Source organism: Acanthochromis polyacanthus, chromosome 6 (genome assembly GCF_021347895.1).
Source record: "Acanthochromis polyacanthus isolate Apoly-LR-REF ecotype Palm Island chromosome 6, KAUST_Apoly_ChrSc, whole genome shotgun sequence".
NCBI lineage: Eukaryota > Metazoa > Chordata > Actinopteri > Pomacentridae > Acanthochromis > Acanthochromis polyacanthus.
Genome location: NC_067118.1, coordinates 30,220,540 through 30,235,543, shown reverse-complemented (window position 1 = coordinate 30,235,543; position 15,004 = coordinate 30,220,540). Strand labels below are relative to the sequence as shown.

At 40.6% G+C, this 15,004-nt stretch overlaps 2 protein-coding genes across 10 annotated transcripts; one reads left to right on the top strand and one right to left on the bottom strand.

Moving 5' to 3' along the window:
- The first annotated feature begins 2,666 nt into the window (after positions 1–2,666).
- LOC110972788 (protein disulfide isomerase Creld1) lies at positions 2,667–9,255 on the top strand. The gene is made up of 11 exons (XM_022223162.2): positions 2,667–2,956; positions 3,752–3,872; positions 3,968–4,050; positions 4,340–4,450; positions 5,754–5,845; positions 6,058–6,237; positions 6,338–6,433; positions 6,527–6,610; positions 7,494–7,589; positions 7,695–7,835; positions 7,919–9,255. The coding sequence occupies exons 2-11, from the start codon at positions 3,756–3,758 to the stop codon at positions 8,137–8,139; spliced, it is 1,221 nt and encodes a 406-aa protein (XP_022078854.1). The 5' UTR covers positions 2,667–2,956; positions 3,752–3,755; the 3' UTR covers positions 8,140–9,255.
- A 1-nt stretch (position 9,256) lies between these two features.
- LOC110947847 (methyl-CpG binding domain protein 4) lies at positions 9,257–15,004 on the bottom strand. Of its 9 annotated transcripts, none has more exons than XR_007942585.1 (11): positions 14,467–15,004; positions 13,614–14,356; positions 12,579–12,644; positions 12,317–12,451; positions 12,092–12,241; positions 11,867–11,970; positions 10,828–11,765; positions 10,337–10,464; positions 10,188–10,247; positions 9,922–10,111; positions 9,257–9,750 (listed from the first exon to the last, which is right to left on the bottom strand). XR_007942585.1 is itself a non-coding variant. In XM_051949523.1 (6 exons), the coding sequence occupies exons 1-6, from the start codon at positions 11,062–11,064 to the stop codon at positions 9,640–9,642; spliced, it is 636 nt and encodes a 211-aa protein (XP_051805483.1). In that variant the 5' UTR covers positions 11,065–11,676; the 3' UTR covers positions 9,257–9,639. The 9 variants fall into 9 exon arrangements, 1 of the variants encoding a protein (XP_051805483.1); XR_007942588.1 differs by having other exon boundaries at positions 10,188–10,236; XR_007942589.1 differs by having other exon boundaries at positions 10,337–10,408.

The following is a 15,004-nucleotide window of genomic DNA, read 5'->3' as shown; positions in this document are numbered from 1 at the left end:
AGTCAGTGGCTCAGTCGCGTCTACACAGCACGCTCGTGCAGGGGCGGATCCAGATTCATTTTAGTGGGGGGGCATAGTGGGGTACAACGGATATTTTGGGGGGGCCACCAAAAAGCTGTACAAAAAAAATGAAAGCTACTACTGACCTCTCGCTTTTACAAAGTATTTTTCATGTTTTTTTTTTTTTCTTGGCTCTTTAACCCAAAAGGAAAGCTGTATATGACCTTTTCATTTTGGACTGTTAACATTAAATTTATGATGGACTTGTTTCCTTGTTTATTTGAATTACAGCATCATCAGCTGCAGCATCTGCCTGTTAGGTAAAACTAGTCAGCTCAACGACAGTATCCTGAGGGCTGTAGATGTAACAGTATATTTGTGATGTATAATTCCACTTGCTGCAAATTGTTTGTATTTATTGTTATTGGCTCAATAGCGCCCTCTCCGGAGCTGCAGTATGCAACTGGCGTTAGTGGCATGGTGTCAGTTCCTGAAAGGCGTGCACCAGGTAGATCAGAGAGCACAGCACAGAATCATAAATGTTTTTTCTTGTTATTCTTTTTTATATTTTATAAGTACATGTGCAATATGATCTGTCCAGATGTTGAATGGAGCGTGTTTACATGTATTTAATGTTTTTATGTGGTTGGACAGGTAATTAGGGAGTTTGAAACACTCCAGGAGCTAGCTATGTAGCGAACATTAATTTAATGAAAATGCTCTTTTCTTTAGCGTGCTGTGCATGACACGACTGAGCCACTGACCAGAGGTTTCTGTATCTTACCAGGTACATATTCTGTTTTTATGAACTTGATTGTACTGTATAATTGTGTAAATCTTAACTCAGGTATGTAGTAAATGGGGCTTCTTCCTCAATGTAGCTCCATGTTTAAGTAAAAGTTGACAGCAAGCTCTGTTTGCAGTGTAATTTCTATGTGGGAGCAAATTCCCACCATGGCTTACCAACTATTCTGCTTGTAGGTTTTGTCAACACTGACAACTAAAAACACAGTAGAGTTCCAAAATTAAACACATTTTCCAGTTTTAGTATGACATGAACTCTGTAATTATACAAGAAAATAGTACAAAATGACAGAAGCAACACTTGTTTTATGTTGACTGTCACCAATTGCATCTAATTATAAAATATACTTGCAGAATTAAACTTATATTAAAAAATGAATGAAACTATTAATAACATGATCTTTTTTTAATCATGTAACACATTAAAATTTATTTAAACACTCTTTTTATATATACAAAACACTATGAATCTCTCTTCTTTTAAAAAATGGAAATCTTGTGATTATTCAAAGCTACAGATTTTTAAATTACGTTAGACATTGAAATTCATATTCTATTTTGTAATGTGAAAAAAATGACAATGTTGAATAAAGAATCTGTTCAAAATGTCTTTCTTTTAAAAAAAAGTATGAATTCTATGGACTTTGGGATGTATTTACTGTATGATCACAATAGAATAGAGAATAGAATAGCTTTATTGACATCATACATGTTGGCATGATGAAAATATAAGTAAGTGCCACTGGATGGTGCATTGGAACAAGCTAAATTAACTAATAAGTAATAAAATTGAATGTACATATAAAACAAAACTATATTAAGAATTCTAAAATATGCAAAAGAGGCAAGATATATACAGTAGGAGGTAATGAGATCAAACAAAAACCAATAAAATAGAATAAATATGGGCAGGAGGTTGCACGTGAGTAGCATTATTAAAAGTGGCACTATGCTTTAATGTTTTGAGTTCAGAAGTCTGATGGACCATGGGTAAAGACTGTTTCTCAGCGAGTTTGTCCTGCATTTATGCTTTCATTGATATACACCATTTTCCTTAATTTAACTTTAGGTATACATTGAAGGCAAATGCAGAATTATGTTGACAAAAATAAACAAGGGCTTAGTTTTAGAGTTGAGAATTTTCAAGAGTCACAACTTCAGTGCAAAACTAAAAAAGAACAAATAACAGTTTGCATCATTCACGTTAGCTCTTTGGCTTTTAAAAATTTGCATACAAAAATTAAAAATAGAAAAATCTGCGTCAATATCTCTGTAAATACCACAGAAATGACCAGGAAGTCCAGTAGGGGCAAGACCGATTTGTGGCACTGGCAGCTAGCAGTGACACTTTTTGTGGCACCGCCGGATGCCACGGTTAATGCCACTGTTTGGGCGAGATGCCACTGCCGCAGCGGCATTTCCAGTGGCCTCTGGAGATGCCAGCAGAGATTCCTCGGTTAATGCCACTGTTTAGGGAACATGCCACGGTTAATACCAGTACTTTTACCGCTGCGGCAGTGGCATCTCGCCCAAACAGTGGCATTAACTGTCACTGCACAGTGGCATTAACCGTGGCATTAACCCCGGCGGCGGTGCCACAAAAAGTGTCACTGCTCGCTGCCAGTGCCACAAATCGGACCTGCTGTCTCTCAGGAAGAAACAGCTGAGAAAAGAAACAAGATACCCATAATTATAGTAAAAATGTATTCTGATGAGTGGCTCTTTCTGTAATAATCATGTCCATTTTGTTGCAAAATATACCAACGAAACTGATTTATTTATTTATTTACTTATTTTATTTATTTATTTATTTTGTACAAATGCTTTGATAAATGATGCTTGCTGACTGATTGGTTGGATCATTAAAGCCCGGCGGCTTTGGGCGGCGCCACATCCTGTGAGGCAGCAGCTGGACGGCAAACACAGAACCCACTGGAAGCTGCCCGCTCCCTCATATCACTGCAGCTCGGTGATACAGCTACATGATCCTGGATGAACGGCGCCAGCGTTAGCTAGCAAGTGACCGCAGAAAATGGCCCGACTGAAGCGTTGAAAGCGGCGGTTCAAAATGTGAAACTCCGCCTGCGTTGTGTGAAGTAGCAGGGAACCAGACAATCATCGGTGGTACAGCGGACGGTGGTTTTTCAATAAGGTAACACCGGAATGAACAATAAAAAAGCAGTGCAGCTAGCTACTTTACTGGAACTACACTGTAGGATACTTAGCGGGTTGTTAAATGTCACCAGGAGGACACACACTCCTAAAATAAAGTTGAATAGACTCGCATCGGACAGATAAGAAGACCATGATGGACGTTAGCTCCGGCTAATAGCTAACTACTGACCTTAGCCAGCTGCTAGCTGGCTAATTTTTGTGGTGCTGATGCTGAGCTAAGCTAACCCTGAGCATCCCAACTAGACAAATGTTATACTTTTTCCTTACAAGACCAACTCACGATACCCGTCACTGCTTTACACGTGGATTTATTTAATTGAGTACCTGGTTAAAATGTAGTTATAAATTTGAAATTAGCTAAATCCTGTATGTAGGCAAAACATCTGGACCACAATGTAATTGCTGTAGGGCTAAACAACTAGCAAAATAATAGCATCAAGTTAAATCTTCACTACTCTGACAATCCGTAGATCTGATCTTTTTTCTTTTTGTATCATATTTTAGCTTTTTTGCCTTTATTGGACAATTGATCATTAGGAGGCAGACAGTGGAGTAAAGACATACAACACTGAAAATGTGTCATCTTGCATCACAAAAGTATTGCCAGTGTATATTGTACAGCTTCAGCTTGTATTACACAATACTCTACAGGTGTTTTGTTCTTAATCCACCTCGATAAGTTGATGCAAATCATGTCAAAACAGATATAGAACTTTTTGGTTAAAGTTGCTTATTGTGAAGTCTTTTCCTTAATTATGCGTCACAATTACAGAATCATGTGGTGGACCTGGCCCTCCCTTCCTGCTCTGGTGCTTCTCTCGGAGCTCTCTGTGGTGAGAGTCCAGACGGCACCATGCCAGACCTGCCGAAAACTCACTGAGAGTTTCATTACGGTACTGCAGTTAACTTAATGAACCATCAATTCACGCTTGTCGTCTTTTAGCTACGCTTTGTAATTTGAAAGTCTGTTAAATTTCTCTCTTTTTAGGGCTTGGAGAGAACAGCCAACAAAAACTTTGGGGGAGGAAACACTGCCTGGGAGGAGGAGAAGCTGGCCAAGTATGCACGCAGGTAAGTTTTCTGTAGTCTCACCTATAAGAGACTTTTTCAGTCATTCGCCCAACTTCAGCTTTTATCTTTATTGAATTTGCAGTACTTAAACCACACTGAAGAAAGTAGTTCATGTGGTGGTTCTCTGCACATTTGTATGATATTTTGTGTGAATGATTACATAAGACAGCTGATTTTAATCGTGACACTTCCTAAGAGTAAAGCTACACCTGTGTGATGGGTTAGGGGAGTATGCGTTTCATCTTTTGACAAATGTCTTATTGCTCTAATCGTTGGCCTCTTGTTTCAGTGAGACTCGACTCCTGGAGATAGTAGAAGCTGCTTGTGAGAAAACAGATTTTGAATGTAACCGTCTGCTGGAGCAGATAGAGGACCAAGTGGAGACATGGTGGTTCCACAGGTAAACGTGTCCTTTAAATGTAAATGAACTGCAATTTCACTACAAAAAATAGCACTACCATTAACTTATGAGCGTGCCCTCATTGCTCCACCAAGGAACACGACAATCAGTTTGTCCGTCTGTCCGTCCGTCTGCTCGCAACATTACTCAAAAACAGGCTAACAGATTTGGATGAAATTTTCACGGAAGGTGAGAAATGACGACGATAAAGTGATTAGATTTTGGCAGTGATTTTGTTAAAGATTTCTGTACTGCGAGTGAGCAACACGGCGTCACTGTAACTATGACAGCAAGTGAACACGGGGTCAGCTGCCTGCTGACGATCACATAATTGTGATCCTACTACAAATCCACCGCTGTGGACTTAACAGGACTTATCCATCGGAAATCATACAAGGAACAACTGATTAAATTGTGGGGATGTTTCCGAGTCACATCAGTTCTTGCGGCCCGCTACATATTTAGGTCATGCGATTCGGTATCCGTACATAACACACACGTCTGTGCTCGCCACAAGGTAATTTTTTATTAAAACCCTTTAAGCTTCAGTGTACCGCCGGCGGTACACCTACTAATTTGCATAGGAATTTCAAGAATGTCCGACGGCTGCAAACACGATTATACAAACACTATACGCCGATGGAAAGCTTAGATTCTCATGAATCCGCCGGTATAAACCACTTTCAGATGCGATTACCACAGCGGGTGAGAAAAACACATTTGTCCGACAAAAACAAATATTCATCCATCCGTTCTCTGTACACGGCTTCAACGCACACAGTGCGACTCACATTTCCGGGTTTATTATTACACACAAAAAAAAAGATTCCACAAAAAACGGCCATAATCCAACCTTTTACATCCAGATGACACAAGCCAGTAAACTATTTTATCCAAAACATGTCCTGAAGTCGGTATAAAATCCCCGAATCGGTGATTTTCAAGGAAATGCACCTCGCGATGCCCGTCCAATATTCCCCGTATTTTTCGTAATTTTTTTAATTTAAAAATAGAATATTAGCGATTTTTTTTTGTACTGAAAACGGCTGGAATTGACTGAAGCTTAAAGGGTTAAAGATTTCAGCCGTCGGAAATGATAGAGCAGCCATGGTGGAGTACTGTGCTCTCTGAGTGATTTTCTTGTAGGTTTTTTAATTCAGTCTACAGTTTGGATCAGCTGTATTTAATCAGGTGCAATCTCTGTTTCAATTAATTTTTTTTTATATTAGGACAATGTTGGCGGCATCATGTCTGGTGAGATGTGTTTTAGCTTCATGGCTGACGTGCTGTTCATGTCTTACAGGCAGCAGGAAGCACCAGACCTGTTTGAGTGGTTGTGCATAGAAGAGCTGAGACTCTGTTGTCCACCTGGACGCTTTGGACCTGACTGCAAAGGTGTGAACAACATAAAGCATTAAACACAAGCTGCCTGATATCGGCACAGAAAATCTTACTATGTCAAATGTAGTTTTTGCTTAGTTGTTCCAGCGTAAGAGTGATTTCATAAATATGTAGAACCCAGTAATGGTCATTTGAATCACGTTGATTCTAAAGCTCTAGTTTAAAGACTGCCAGAGTTTCACTAATAGCATGTTTATCCAATACAGAGTGTCCATCTGGACCTGGTGGTGTGTGTGGAGGTCTGGGCCGCTGTGAGGGTGAGGGTACTCGCCTGGGTGATGGAGAGTGTGTGTGTGACCCTGGATACTCGGGTAATCTGTGCCAGAGCTGTGCTGATGGTTACTACAGAGAGAAAAGCTCCAATGAAAGTGCAGGAGCCTGTGCAGGTACATCAGCATCAGGCAGCTGTTTCTACGTTGTTGAATTCTGTTTCAAGTCATCAAAAATTGACCCTCTCCCTGAATCCATGTCTGTCATCCTCTGCAGCTTGTTACCATTCATGTAAGAAATGCTCAGGACCACAGGACTACAAATGCCTCGACTGCAAACCCGGCTGGATCCTTCATGACAACAAGTGTGTGGGTGAGTTTGACATTAGAGGTCATTTGCTAACGTTCCGTGATTCTGTGCCAATTTCCTGGATGTGTTGTTGGACTGACCTTGTCTGTCTCTTAGACATTGATGAGTGTGGTACAGAGCTGGCTCGCTGTCCTTCTAACACCTACTGTCACAACACAGAGGGATCATATGAATGCAGAGGTAAGCCCCTCTGTGAATTTGCTTATGTTCGTGTATTCAGTGCACTCTAGTCAACTCAAATTTATTTCTAAAGCACTTTAAAACTGCCAGAATTGACCAAGGTGCTGTACAGAAGGGTAAAAACATGATCAAAAGATAAAAATAATAAAACTAAGATAAAAAAAATAGAACTGAAAGCAAAATACACATTAAAACAGAAACAATAAATAGGCTAAACAGACTGAACTGCCCATCCCAGATACAATATATGTGCACACGGAAACAACAAACCTACATGTCGTGAAAAGCCAAAGTAACAGATGTGGGTTTTAAGAAAGGTTTTAAAATTAGACAGGAGGCCTGTCTGATGTGCAGCAGCAATTCATTCCAAGGTTTTGGAGCTACAACGGAAAATGCTTGATCCCCTCTGAGCTTCAGCCTTGTTTTGGGCACCTTCAGAAGCAGCTGGTCAGCTGACCTGAGAGATCGGCTCGGTGTAGCCGAAATCATGCAGATACTTTAAGGTTTGTAGATTTTTTGCAGTTGATGGGGCAGATTTTAATAAAAGTCGCGAAACTGGTGAGAGTATCACAAAAAAATCTCTGGATCTCATCACAAAATATAATAGTCAAATAGTTGTCGACACTGTTGGTTTGTTCCTGCAGCTCCAGCCAAATATTCAGGTTACGTCACATATTACAGAGAAAGCATCAAATCTTCATGTAGGACCGGTGACTGTTTTGCATTTTTGCTTAAAAAATGACTTAAATTATAGTCATTATTGTGGTTTATTAGCTGCAGTTTACAACAACCAACTGGATGTTGCATTTTTGAGATTGTCAGTGTGGTATTTAATGAAAAATGTAGGATATAAAGTTGACTATTGCACTTCTGTTGTGTCCAGGCTGTGACCAGGCATGTGTGGGCTGCATGGGTAGCGGTCCTGCTCGCTGTAAGAAATGTGCACGTGGCTACAGGTTGAAGGGAGCCAAGTGTCTTGGTCAGTATGTAATTAGCATCTAGATTTTTATGCCATTTTATTTAATTAATTATACCAATTGGCTTTCTTATGTCCTTTAAACTGTGCCTTTCCCTCCTCGTACAGATATAGATGAATGTAGTGAACGTGCAATAGCATGCCCAGGACTCAATGAGGCCTGTATCAACGAGGAGGGCTCTTTCCACTGTGACTGTGCCGATGGATTTATCAGAAGAGACAGCATTTGTGTTGAGAATAAGCCTCCTGGTAAGCATAAGTTGGAATGAATATACAATCACATGTATAGCTTTTCAGAATTCTTTACGTTTCTTTTCTTTTCCCCTCCTCAGCTGGTCCAGAGAAGGGACTGTTTGACGACATGACCGATGATGAGGTCCTTGTGCTGCAGCAGATGTTCTTCGGCGTTGTAATCTGTGCTCTGGCCACGCTTGCTGCTAAGGGTGACATGGTCTTCACAGCCATTTTCATCGGAGGGGTGGCTGCCATGGCTGGATACTGGCTGACAGAGAAGGGAGACTACATGCTGGACGGATTTCTGAAGGGACGCTAGACCAGCTGGGACCACAGATTGAAAAGAGGAACTTGGAATACCAGCTAATTACGGTGAATGAGACCCAGTTGGGGGCAAAAAACTCTTTACAAAGCTTGCCTTTCAGGGATTTACTTGTGATCGAAGAGTTACTTAAAAGGGCTCTGGTTTGTTAATTTAAGTTTATGAATAGGATAATACAGGAAAAAGTAAGAACTTGAAGTCTTTGAAGCTGGAACTGTAAGAGGGATAACAAAGCAACACTGCACTGATATAGAGGAGCTGAACGTAATCCCCCTACCTCAACTTTGTTGGGAACAAGGGTGACATAAAGACCACTACTGATTGTGAAATTCTCTTATGCATTTTGATGTCTCATCTGGCCTCTATGTCGCTCGAGAAAAGATGTCTGTTTTTTTCCGCACAATGAAAACCTGTTATCATGTCCATCCACGTTTTTCACTAATTTCCCATAATTTGAATAATACATGAGTTTTGATTGCGTCAGATCACTGCAACGCTTAAGCTTATCGCTAAGGCATGGGGTTAGATGGAGAAATCTGAGTTTCCCAAATCACCCTACGACAGAGCACTCTGGGATGATTCCATTAGGAACAACTGGTTATTTATCTTCACAGAATGACTTTTTACCTCCTCCTTGAATGATTCTTTTAAGTAACAATGCATGATAATAGGATTTGAAATGAAAGGTACTGAACCATGTTTATTTATTGTCTTATTTTGGCATGGAAGATTAACTTTTAATAGCTGCTGGATCACCAGCATCACTGCTTAGTGAGTGTGTGAGGGAATGTGCTTTAGGTAAATACCAGCTCCGGTCTAGACAATGCAAGCTCTTTTCTGTTGCCTTTTCATTCAAATATTTGTTTGTTGACGCTTCTCCTATTTTTTGTCTTGACATTCTCATTTTTGTGTGCATTATCCGTGCAGATTTTAATCTGTTTAATTGTAATTCTAGCAGATATAGTAGCATCATGTTGGAGAGCCACTGGAGCATCACTTTCTTACCCGTCTCTCTGATTTATCTTTGATTTTCCTTGTGTGGAATGTTGTCCACAGAATCCTAATTCATTATAGATGTTTGCTTTAGAATATAAAAAAAAAAATCTGCCACTCCTCATGTTTTATTTGAATTTTTAATGTCATTTTGTTAAGCTTTTTTTCTGCTCTTTACAAAGACATAACTGGGAAAACATTCTGGCTTGTGGAAAAACTATCTCTTGTTTTATGAATTACACAGCATGCAGAGACGTCGAAGACAGGAATCCTGGGTTAACTGTACCGTGACATGAACCTTTGTAGGAGCAGAACAGAAACACTTTAGGATTCAGTAAAATGCCTAAGACCTTAATTTGCTTCTTCCTAGTCTAACACCCCCTAGAAAAGGTCCTCTGATCATTCAGTATTTACATGTACTGTATATCTCAGATGTCATTATTCACACATAAGTGCTACAATGAGGCCTGACTTTTACATTTTGACTTCTTGAAGAGCTTCGGCCTATTTCAGTGTTCCACTCCAGTTAATGGGGTTGAGGCGCAGCAGTTCTCTCTCCTTCAGGACCTCCTGGGAACGTGTTAGTGCTCTATCCCTCCAGCTCTGCTCCATTAGCTGTTCACACAACACGCATACACACAGATGAGGGAGGGGGGGAGAGACCTCAGACACTCCCTACACTGTTGTAACCTGAGAGCATGCTGAATCATTTTCCGCACACTATTGTAAGGATTCATAAACACAAAGCATTAGTAGTGGATACATAATGCACGCGTGGGACTGCACCTTCTTGTTCTCGTCTCTGTACGCTGTCATCGCTTTGCTGTGCTGCATCCTTTGCTCTCTTTCGCTGGACAGGGCGAGGCGGTCCACTTCTTGGAGATGCTCGGCTTCCTTCACTTTGCCAGCCAGCTGCAGCTTCAGTGTTACACATTTCTCCTCTATTTGCCTCTGTAACTGCTCTCGCAACTCCTTCCTACAGAAAGAGATTAGATGCTTTTTGATGTCATTGGTGCAGGCAGTGAAGATGAAGTGCTGTTTTTATTAATTACCTGTACTCTTCTCTCTCACTGCCGGTTCCATAGAAAGGTTTCCTCCACACTTGATGATACCTGTAACATTGACTTTACTCTTCAAAGCAAAGACAAACGATTCTCTTTGTGTGATTCTCTGTGACAATTGGTTTAAGCAGGATTCTTACCTGTAGTGCTCTCTTCTCTGCATGATCAGTGTCCTCTGGTGGTTGTGGTGGTGAACGGCTGGTGTCTCCAGACTGACGGTGCGTTTAGGGACCAAAGGTGGATGCAAGGGATTCAATCGAGGAATACTCTAGGGGGCAGATACTACATATATATATCATGGTAGAGACTGTGATTTGGTAGAATTGGAGTTTCTACCAGTAGAGATTACGATCGCAATCTCTACCAGTAGAAACTCCAATTCTACCAGTAGAGATTTGTCAGGGCTAAGGTTAGACTTTTAAGGTTAGGGTCAGGGGTCAGGGTAGGGGTCAGATTTAAAGTTCCATCTCTACTGGTAGAGACTCCAATCGCAATCTCTACTGGTAGAAACTCCAATTCTACCAAATCGCAGTCTCTACCCTGACATATACGTATTTTTCTTCTTTTGGCCACAAAGCAGACATCACCTTCCAATGTCACAGAAGGTCAGAGTCGGTAAATCTCTGCTCACCTGATTGCTTGTCCACATCCGGGCAGAGTCTGAGATGATGGGAAATGTCATGGGAGTGACCACCAGGCAGCGACTCTGCCGGACAGGAGGAGTGTTGTGAGGAATGCGCACTGGTGTGGAAGCTACAGAGATGGATGCTGTGGTGATGAAAAAAACAGAATCACATAAAGGCTATTGGCAACACTAAAACAGTCTGCAAATGGAAAAAAAAAAAAAAAATCTCTTACGTAGTTTCATCTTTTTCACGCTGTTTCACATTCGCCACCAGAGAAGTCCAATCTTGATGTGCAATCAAAGTTTCTTTGTGAATCAGAGCATTAAATGGCAACACAAATCCCAATGTAAATATGTCAAATTACTGAGCTGCTGCTAGTTAGAGATTAAACCTTGGCACGCCGCTGCCTTTACTGAGTGTTTTGCAATGGCAACAGTTGCCTTGGGAATCGGGTTACCCCCCAGCAAAAGAAAGCTGCTGCGTAGTGGCCATGCATCAGTGCACTCATAAAGAAAGATTATTAGCCTGTGACGACGGTCTAACCAGATAGTCGGAGGATGTCTCAGGATCACATCTGCATAGAAAGGAACGACTCAACGAAACCAATCAGGAGACAGACTGAGAAATGCACTTCATTTCAACTTTTAAACCACTTAAACACTTTATTGAACATGGAGTAAAACTTTTTAAAGGAATGCTTATCTTTGGAATGTTAATGCATAATTTTTAAGCAACACAGCTTTAAAATTGCAACTTCATCATAATGCAAATGTAGTTAAAGAACTACAGTGTTTATGTGATATAACTGATTCTCTTGTTTGTGCCACAGGAAATTGTCTTTGAGTCCTTGTTTCTCATACTTGATGACTCAGATTCCCAGAGTTTCATGGTTCTCCCACAGCCAGGCATGGTATTTGTTTAACTTGTGATCTTCAGGTGTCACCTTTGACATAAAAATGCCAAGTAAACAACAGATTTAGCATCAATTATTATTACAAAACCAATGTGATCCTGCAGGAATAAAATAACTGGGATCACACCCACCTGTCTCCACTCCCCAATGCAGAAGATCCTGTAGGAGTCGTTGCCGTACTTCCCGATACCATGCAGTTCGATGGGATAGCGCCACTGTTTAGTCAGATATTCATCTACGCAAGGAGAAAAGCAACGGATACTGCTTCATATGTTCTGACTAAAACCAAAGTAAAAGCCTCCTGCCTGTTCACAGATGTGGATTGCTGTAATCCTTTAACAGACAAGGACGATCACCTGAGAAGCGGATGAGTGTTTTTGCTCTGAGCTCATACAGGCCGAGTGGCTTCATTAGTTCAGAAATCGGCTTCCAATCGGCCTCGCGGGTGACCTCTGCAGATGGGTATTGCTCAAAGAACTGCCACAACACTGGAATGGCCATCTTACCTGTATGGAGCACATGAGTGACATTTCAGGCTTTGGAGCTGGTTAATGCTGCACTGTGAGTACGCTGGACCCTACCACTTGTCTTGTTCAGAAAAACAGTAGCCACCAGGAGCTTCCAAGGGTCGTGAAAAAGGGTTTCCTGTACGAGGTTGAAAGGTGATCGAGGGGGCGTCCACTTCTTGAAGGCTTTCCTCCTGGGTGCTTCAAGACCTGAGTGTGGACCAAGTATATTTCTCGTAAGCCAAGTATATTATTTAAGTTCAGAAATTTTGATATTTATGCCCCACATGCAAATATACAAAAGCTTATTGTATCAAAATATCCATTCAAACATTACCATCTCTGAGTGGTTTCCCCCTGAAATAAGGGCTTGTTATCCGCTTGTCTTCCACACTCTTGGACTCTAGGCAGACAAGAAAACATATATTTAAGGAGTAAATGAGCAATTTTCTTATATCACACAAGGATATTGTTTAAAAATGTATAGAAAATATATAATAATGTATATGTACAAAGAAATACTTGCTGACAAGCCAGCCAGCAAGTATATTTAGATAACACCTTATTATACACAGAGAGAAGCAAAAAGAAAATAAGTGTGAAAGATTAAATAGAAAATACAGCAGAATAAAACGAAATTAGCTAAATCTAAAACAGTAAATGCAATTTGAATAAAGTGCATGTTTTTTAAATAGAATAACTGAAAGTGACTGACTAAAACAGTAAAAAGAAAAATGTATAAAAGATAAAGTGTAAAATTTTTTTTTTTAAATTAATGAACTGTAAGTTTAATATAAGTACAGGCAGTTTAGATGACACAATAAGAAAATATATTATTTGAAAACGGGAGAAAAGAACATGTCTTCAGCTTGGTCCTATTAAATTACTTTAAATGTAAAGTAATAACAGGATACTTTCAGACACCACTGATAAATCACCCCCTAAAGAAGTTCTCTGCTGGCTAGAAATCACATCAGGAGCTGTCATAAAGTGTATTAGAGCTAGGTGGTTGGAACTTGATCCTACCCCATATAAATGATGGAATCAACAAGGATGTGATGGAGCAAATCACATATGCACAAAGGCTCCATAAGCACAAATTTGTCCTGTAATGGCATGCTCCTGTAAACTACTGACACTGTTATTGTCCCATCAGACTGACGCTTTTTGGAAGGTTCTTTGTGTCACTTAATGTATCTGGCTTCTTTGATTTTTTTTTTCTTTTATAGCTGAAAAATGCAAAAGTTGGTAAAAAAAAAAAAAAAAAGGATGATGAAAAGCTAGCATGTGATAAAATGTGAAAGAAAGAAATATTAAACCAAAACAATTAAAAGACTTTAACAAGCTGTCACACACTCCAGATGATGCTTACTATTCTGGGACTCTCTGACTGGTGTACAGCTCCCATCTGTGATGTCAGGTAACAACACCTCCTCTTCCACATGCTCTTGACTGTCAGCGTCAGCCTTCAGTTCAGAATTAGGCTTGTTGTCACCTTTGCTGTGAATCCACGTTCCATCTGCATCTGGCTCATCCTCACCTTCATTCTCGCTCTCAGTGGCAGGATCAACTTTTAAAGTTGGGACTGAAGGCTGCGATTCTGACTGTTCATCCTTGTGAACAACGATGATGTTTTGTTGATTGCTGGAAGGAGCCAGTCTGAGCAGCTTCTCTCTCAGCAGGCCCACTCTCTCAGTGCTCTTCTGTAGCTTTGTATCGTTCAACTTTCCTGAAGGTGCAGCTTGTAAGCAGCCAGTCTGATCAGTTTCGTCTCCACCAACTTCTAATACAATATCAGTCCCATTGAGGCCAGTTTCTTCTGCATTCTCTACATTTCTGTCTTTAGGATGATTTATGACTGAGGAGGAGGCTTTTTTAGACTTATTTGGGGGTGGATCCAGAGTTTCTTTTCCATTTTCTGTTTTCTCCTGCTGTACATCTGCATGTTTCTTCTTTCGTCTCCTCTGCTTTACTCTGGAAGGGAGTATTTGTAAAGTAGCTGCGACATCTTTAGACGTGGTGAAATCAAAGACGCTCAGGTCTAAGTTCTCGTTTCCACTTTTTAGGAGGAAAGCGTGCAGGGATGCTCTTGATCGGAACCTCTGCCCTTGGGGACTGAAACAACAGAAACATCACACATCGATTTAACTGCATCTGTGATACACTCAGTCATAATCCGAGAAACAATAATTTAGAGGCAGGACTACAACAAAGCACTGAGTCACCTTGTGATGTAGACATCCAGCTTGCCTGCTGTCTTGCCTGCTTTCCGCTGCCTCACTTCTCTCATCCAGCCAGGGGGCATAGTGGAAGTGTGCCACGAGTCATGCTCGTCCTTGTGACTTTGGCTATCCATGTCTCTCCTGGTCTCCAGCTCCATATCATAGCTCGTGGGATGTATTTTGAAAGAAGTGCTGTTTTTAAACCAAATTTGGTGGAGCCAGAGATTAAGCTGACTGCCTTAAAGCTTACTGTCCAGTAGGTTACTTTTTACTACCACATCAGCAACCATTCCTGGTCTGTGTCCTCTTTACTTGGAATTCACAACAAGATTTAGATGGTCTCTGTCCATTTTATAGTATCGGTCGAAAATATAATCACAAAGCATGGAAGGAGAGCGCCAAAATAATACCTGAGATTACATACATGAATAACGATCAACCTCGAACTCATTCAGTTGTGTACGCTGTTCTCCGTATATCTATGGTTCTCCGCGGTACTTTCTCATGTAAACACAGCAGTGGAAGTTCTGTCATGGCAAAC

What these genes read in the sequence shown, in the direction of transcription:
- LOC110972788 (XM_022223162.2), top strand. Translation starts at nt 3,756, where the DNA reads ATGTGGTGGACCTGGCCCTCCCTTCCTGCTCTGGTGCTTCTCTCGGAG. An exon ending in TCATGACAACAAGTGTGTGG is followed by an intron (nt 6,434 to 6,526) that starts GTGAGTTTGACA and finishes TCTGTCTCTTAG; the next exon opens with ACATTGATGAGTGTGGTACA. An exon ending in TGTTGAGAATAAGCCTCCTG is followed by an intron (nt 7,836 to 7,918) that starts GTAAGCATAAGT and finishes TCCCCTCCTCAG; the next exon opens with CTGGTCCAGAGAAGGGACTG.
- LOC110947847 (XM_051949523.1), bottom strand. An exon ending in GGATGTGGACAAGCAATCAG is followed by an intron (nt 10,465 to 10,827) that starts GTGAGCAGAGAT and finishes TCTGCCCCCTAG; the next exon opens with AGTATTCCTCGATTGAATCC. An exon ending in AGTGAGAGAGAAGAGTACAG is followed by an intron (nt 10,112 to 10,187) that starts GTAATTAATAAA and finishes CTCTTTCTGTAG; the next exon opens with GAAGGAGTTGCGAGAGCAGT.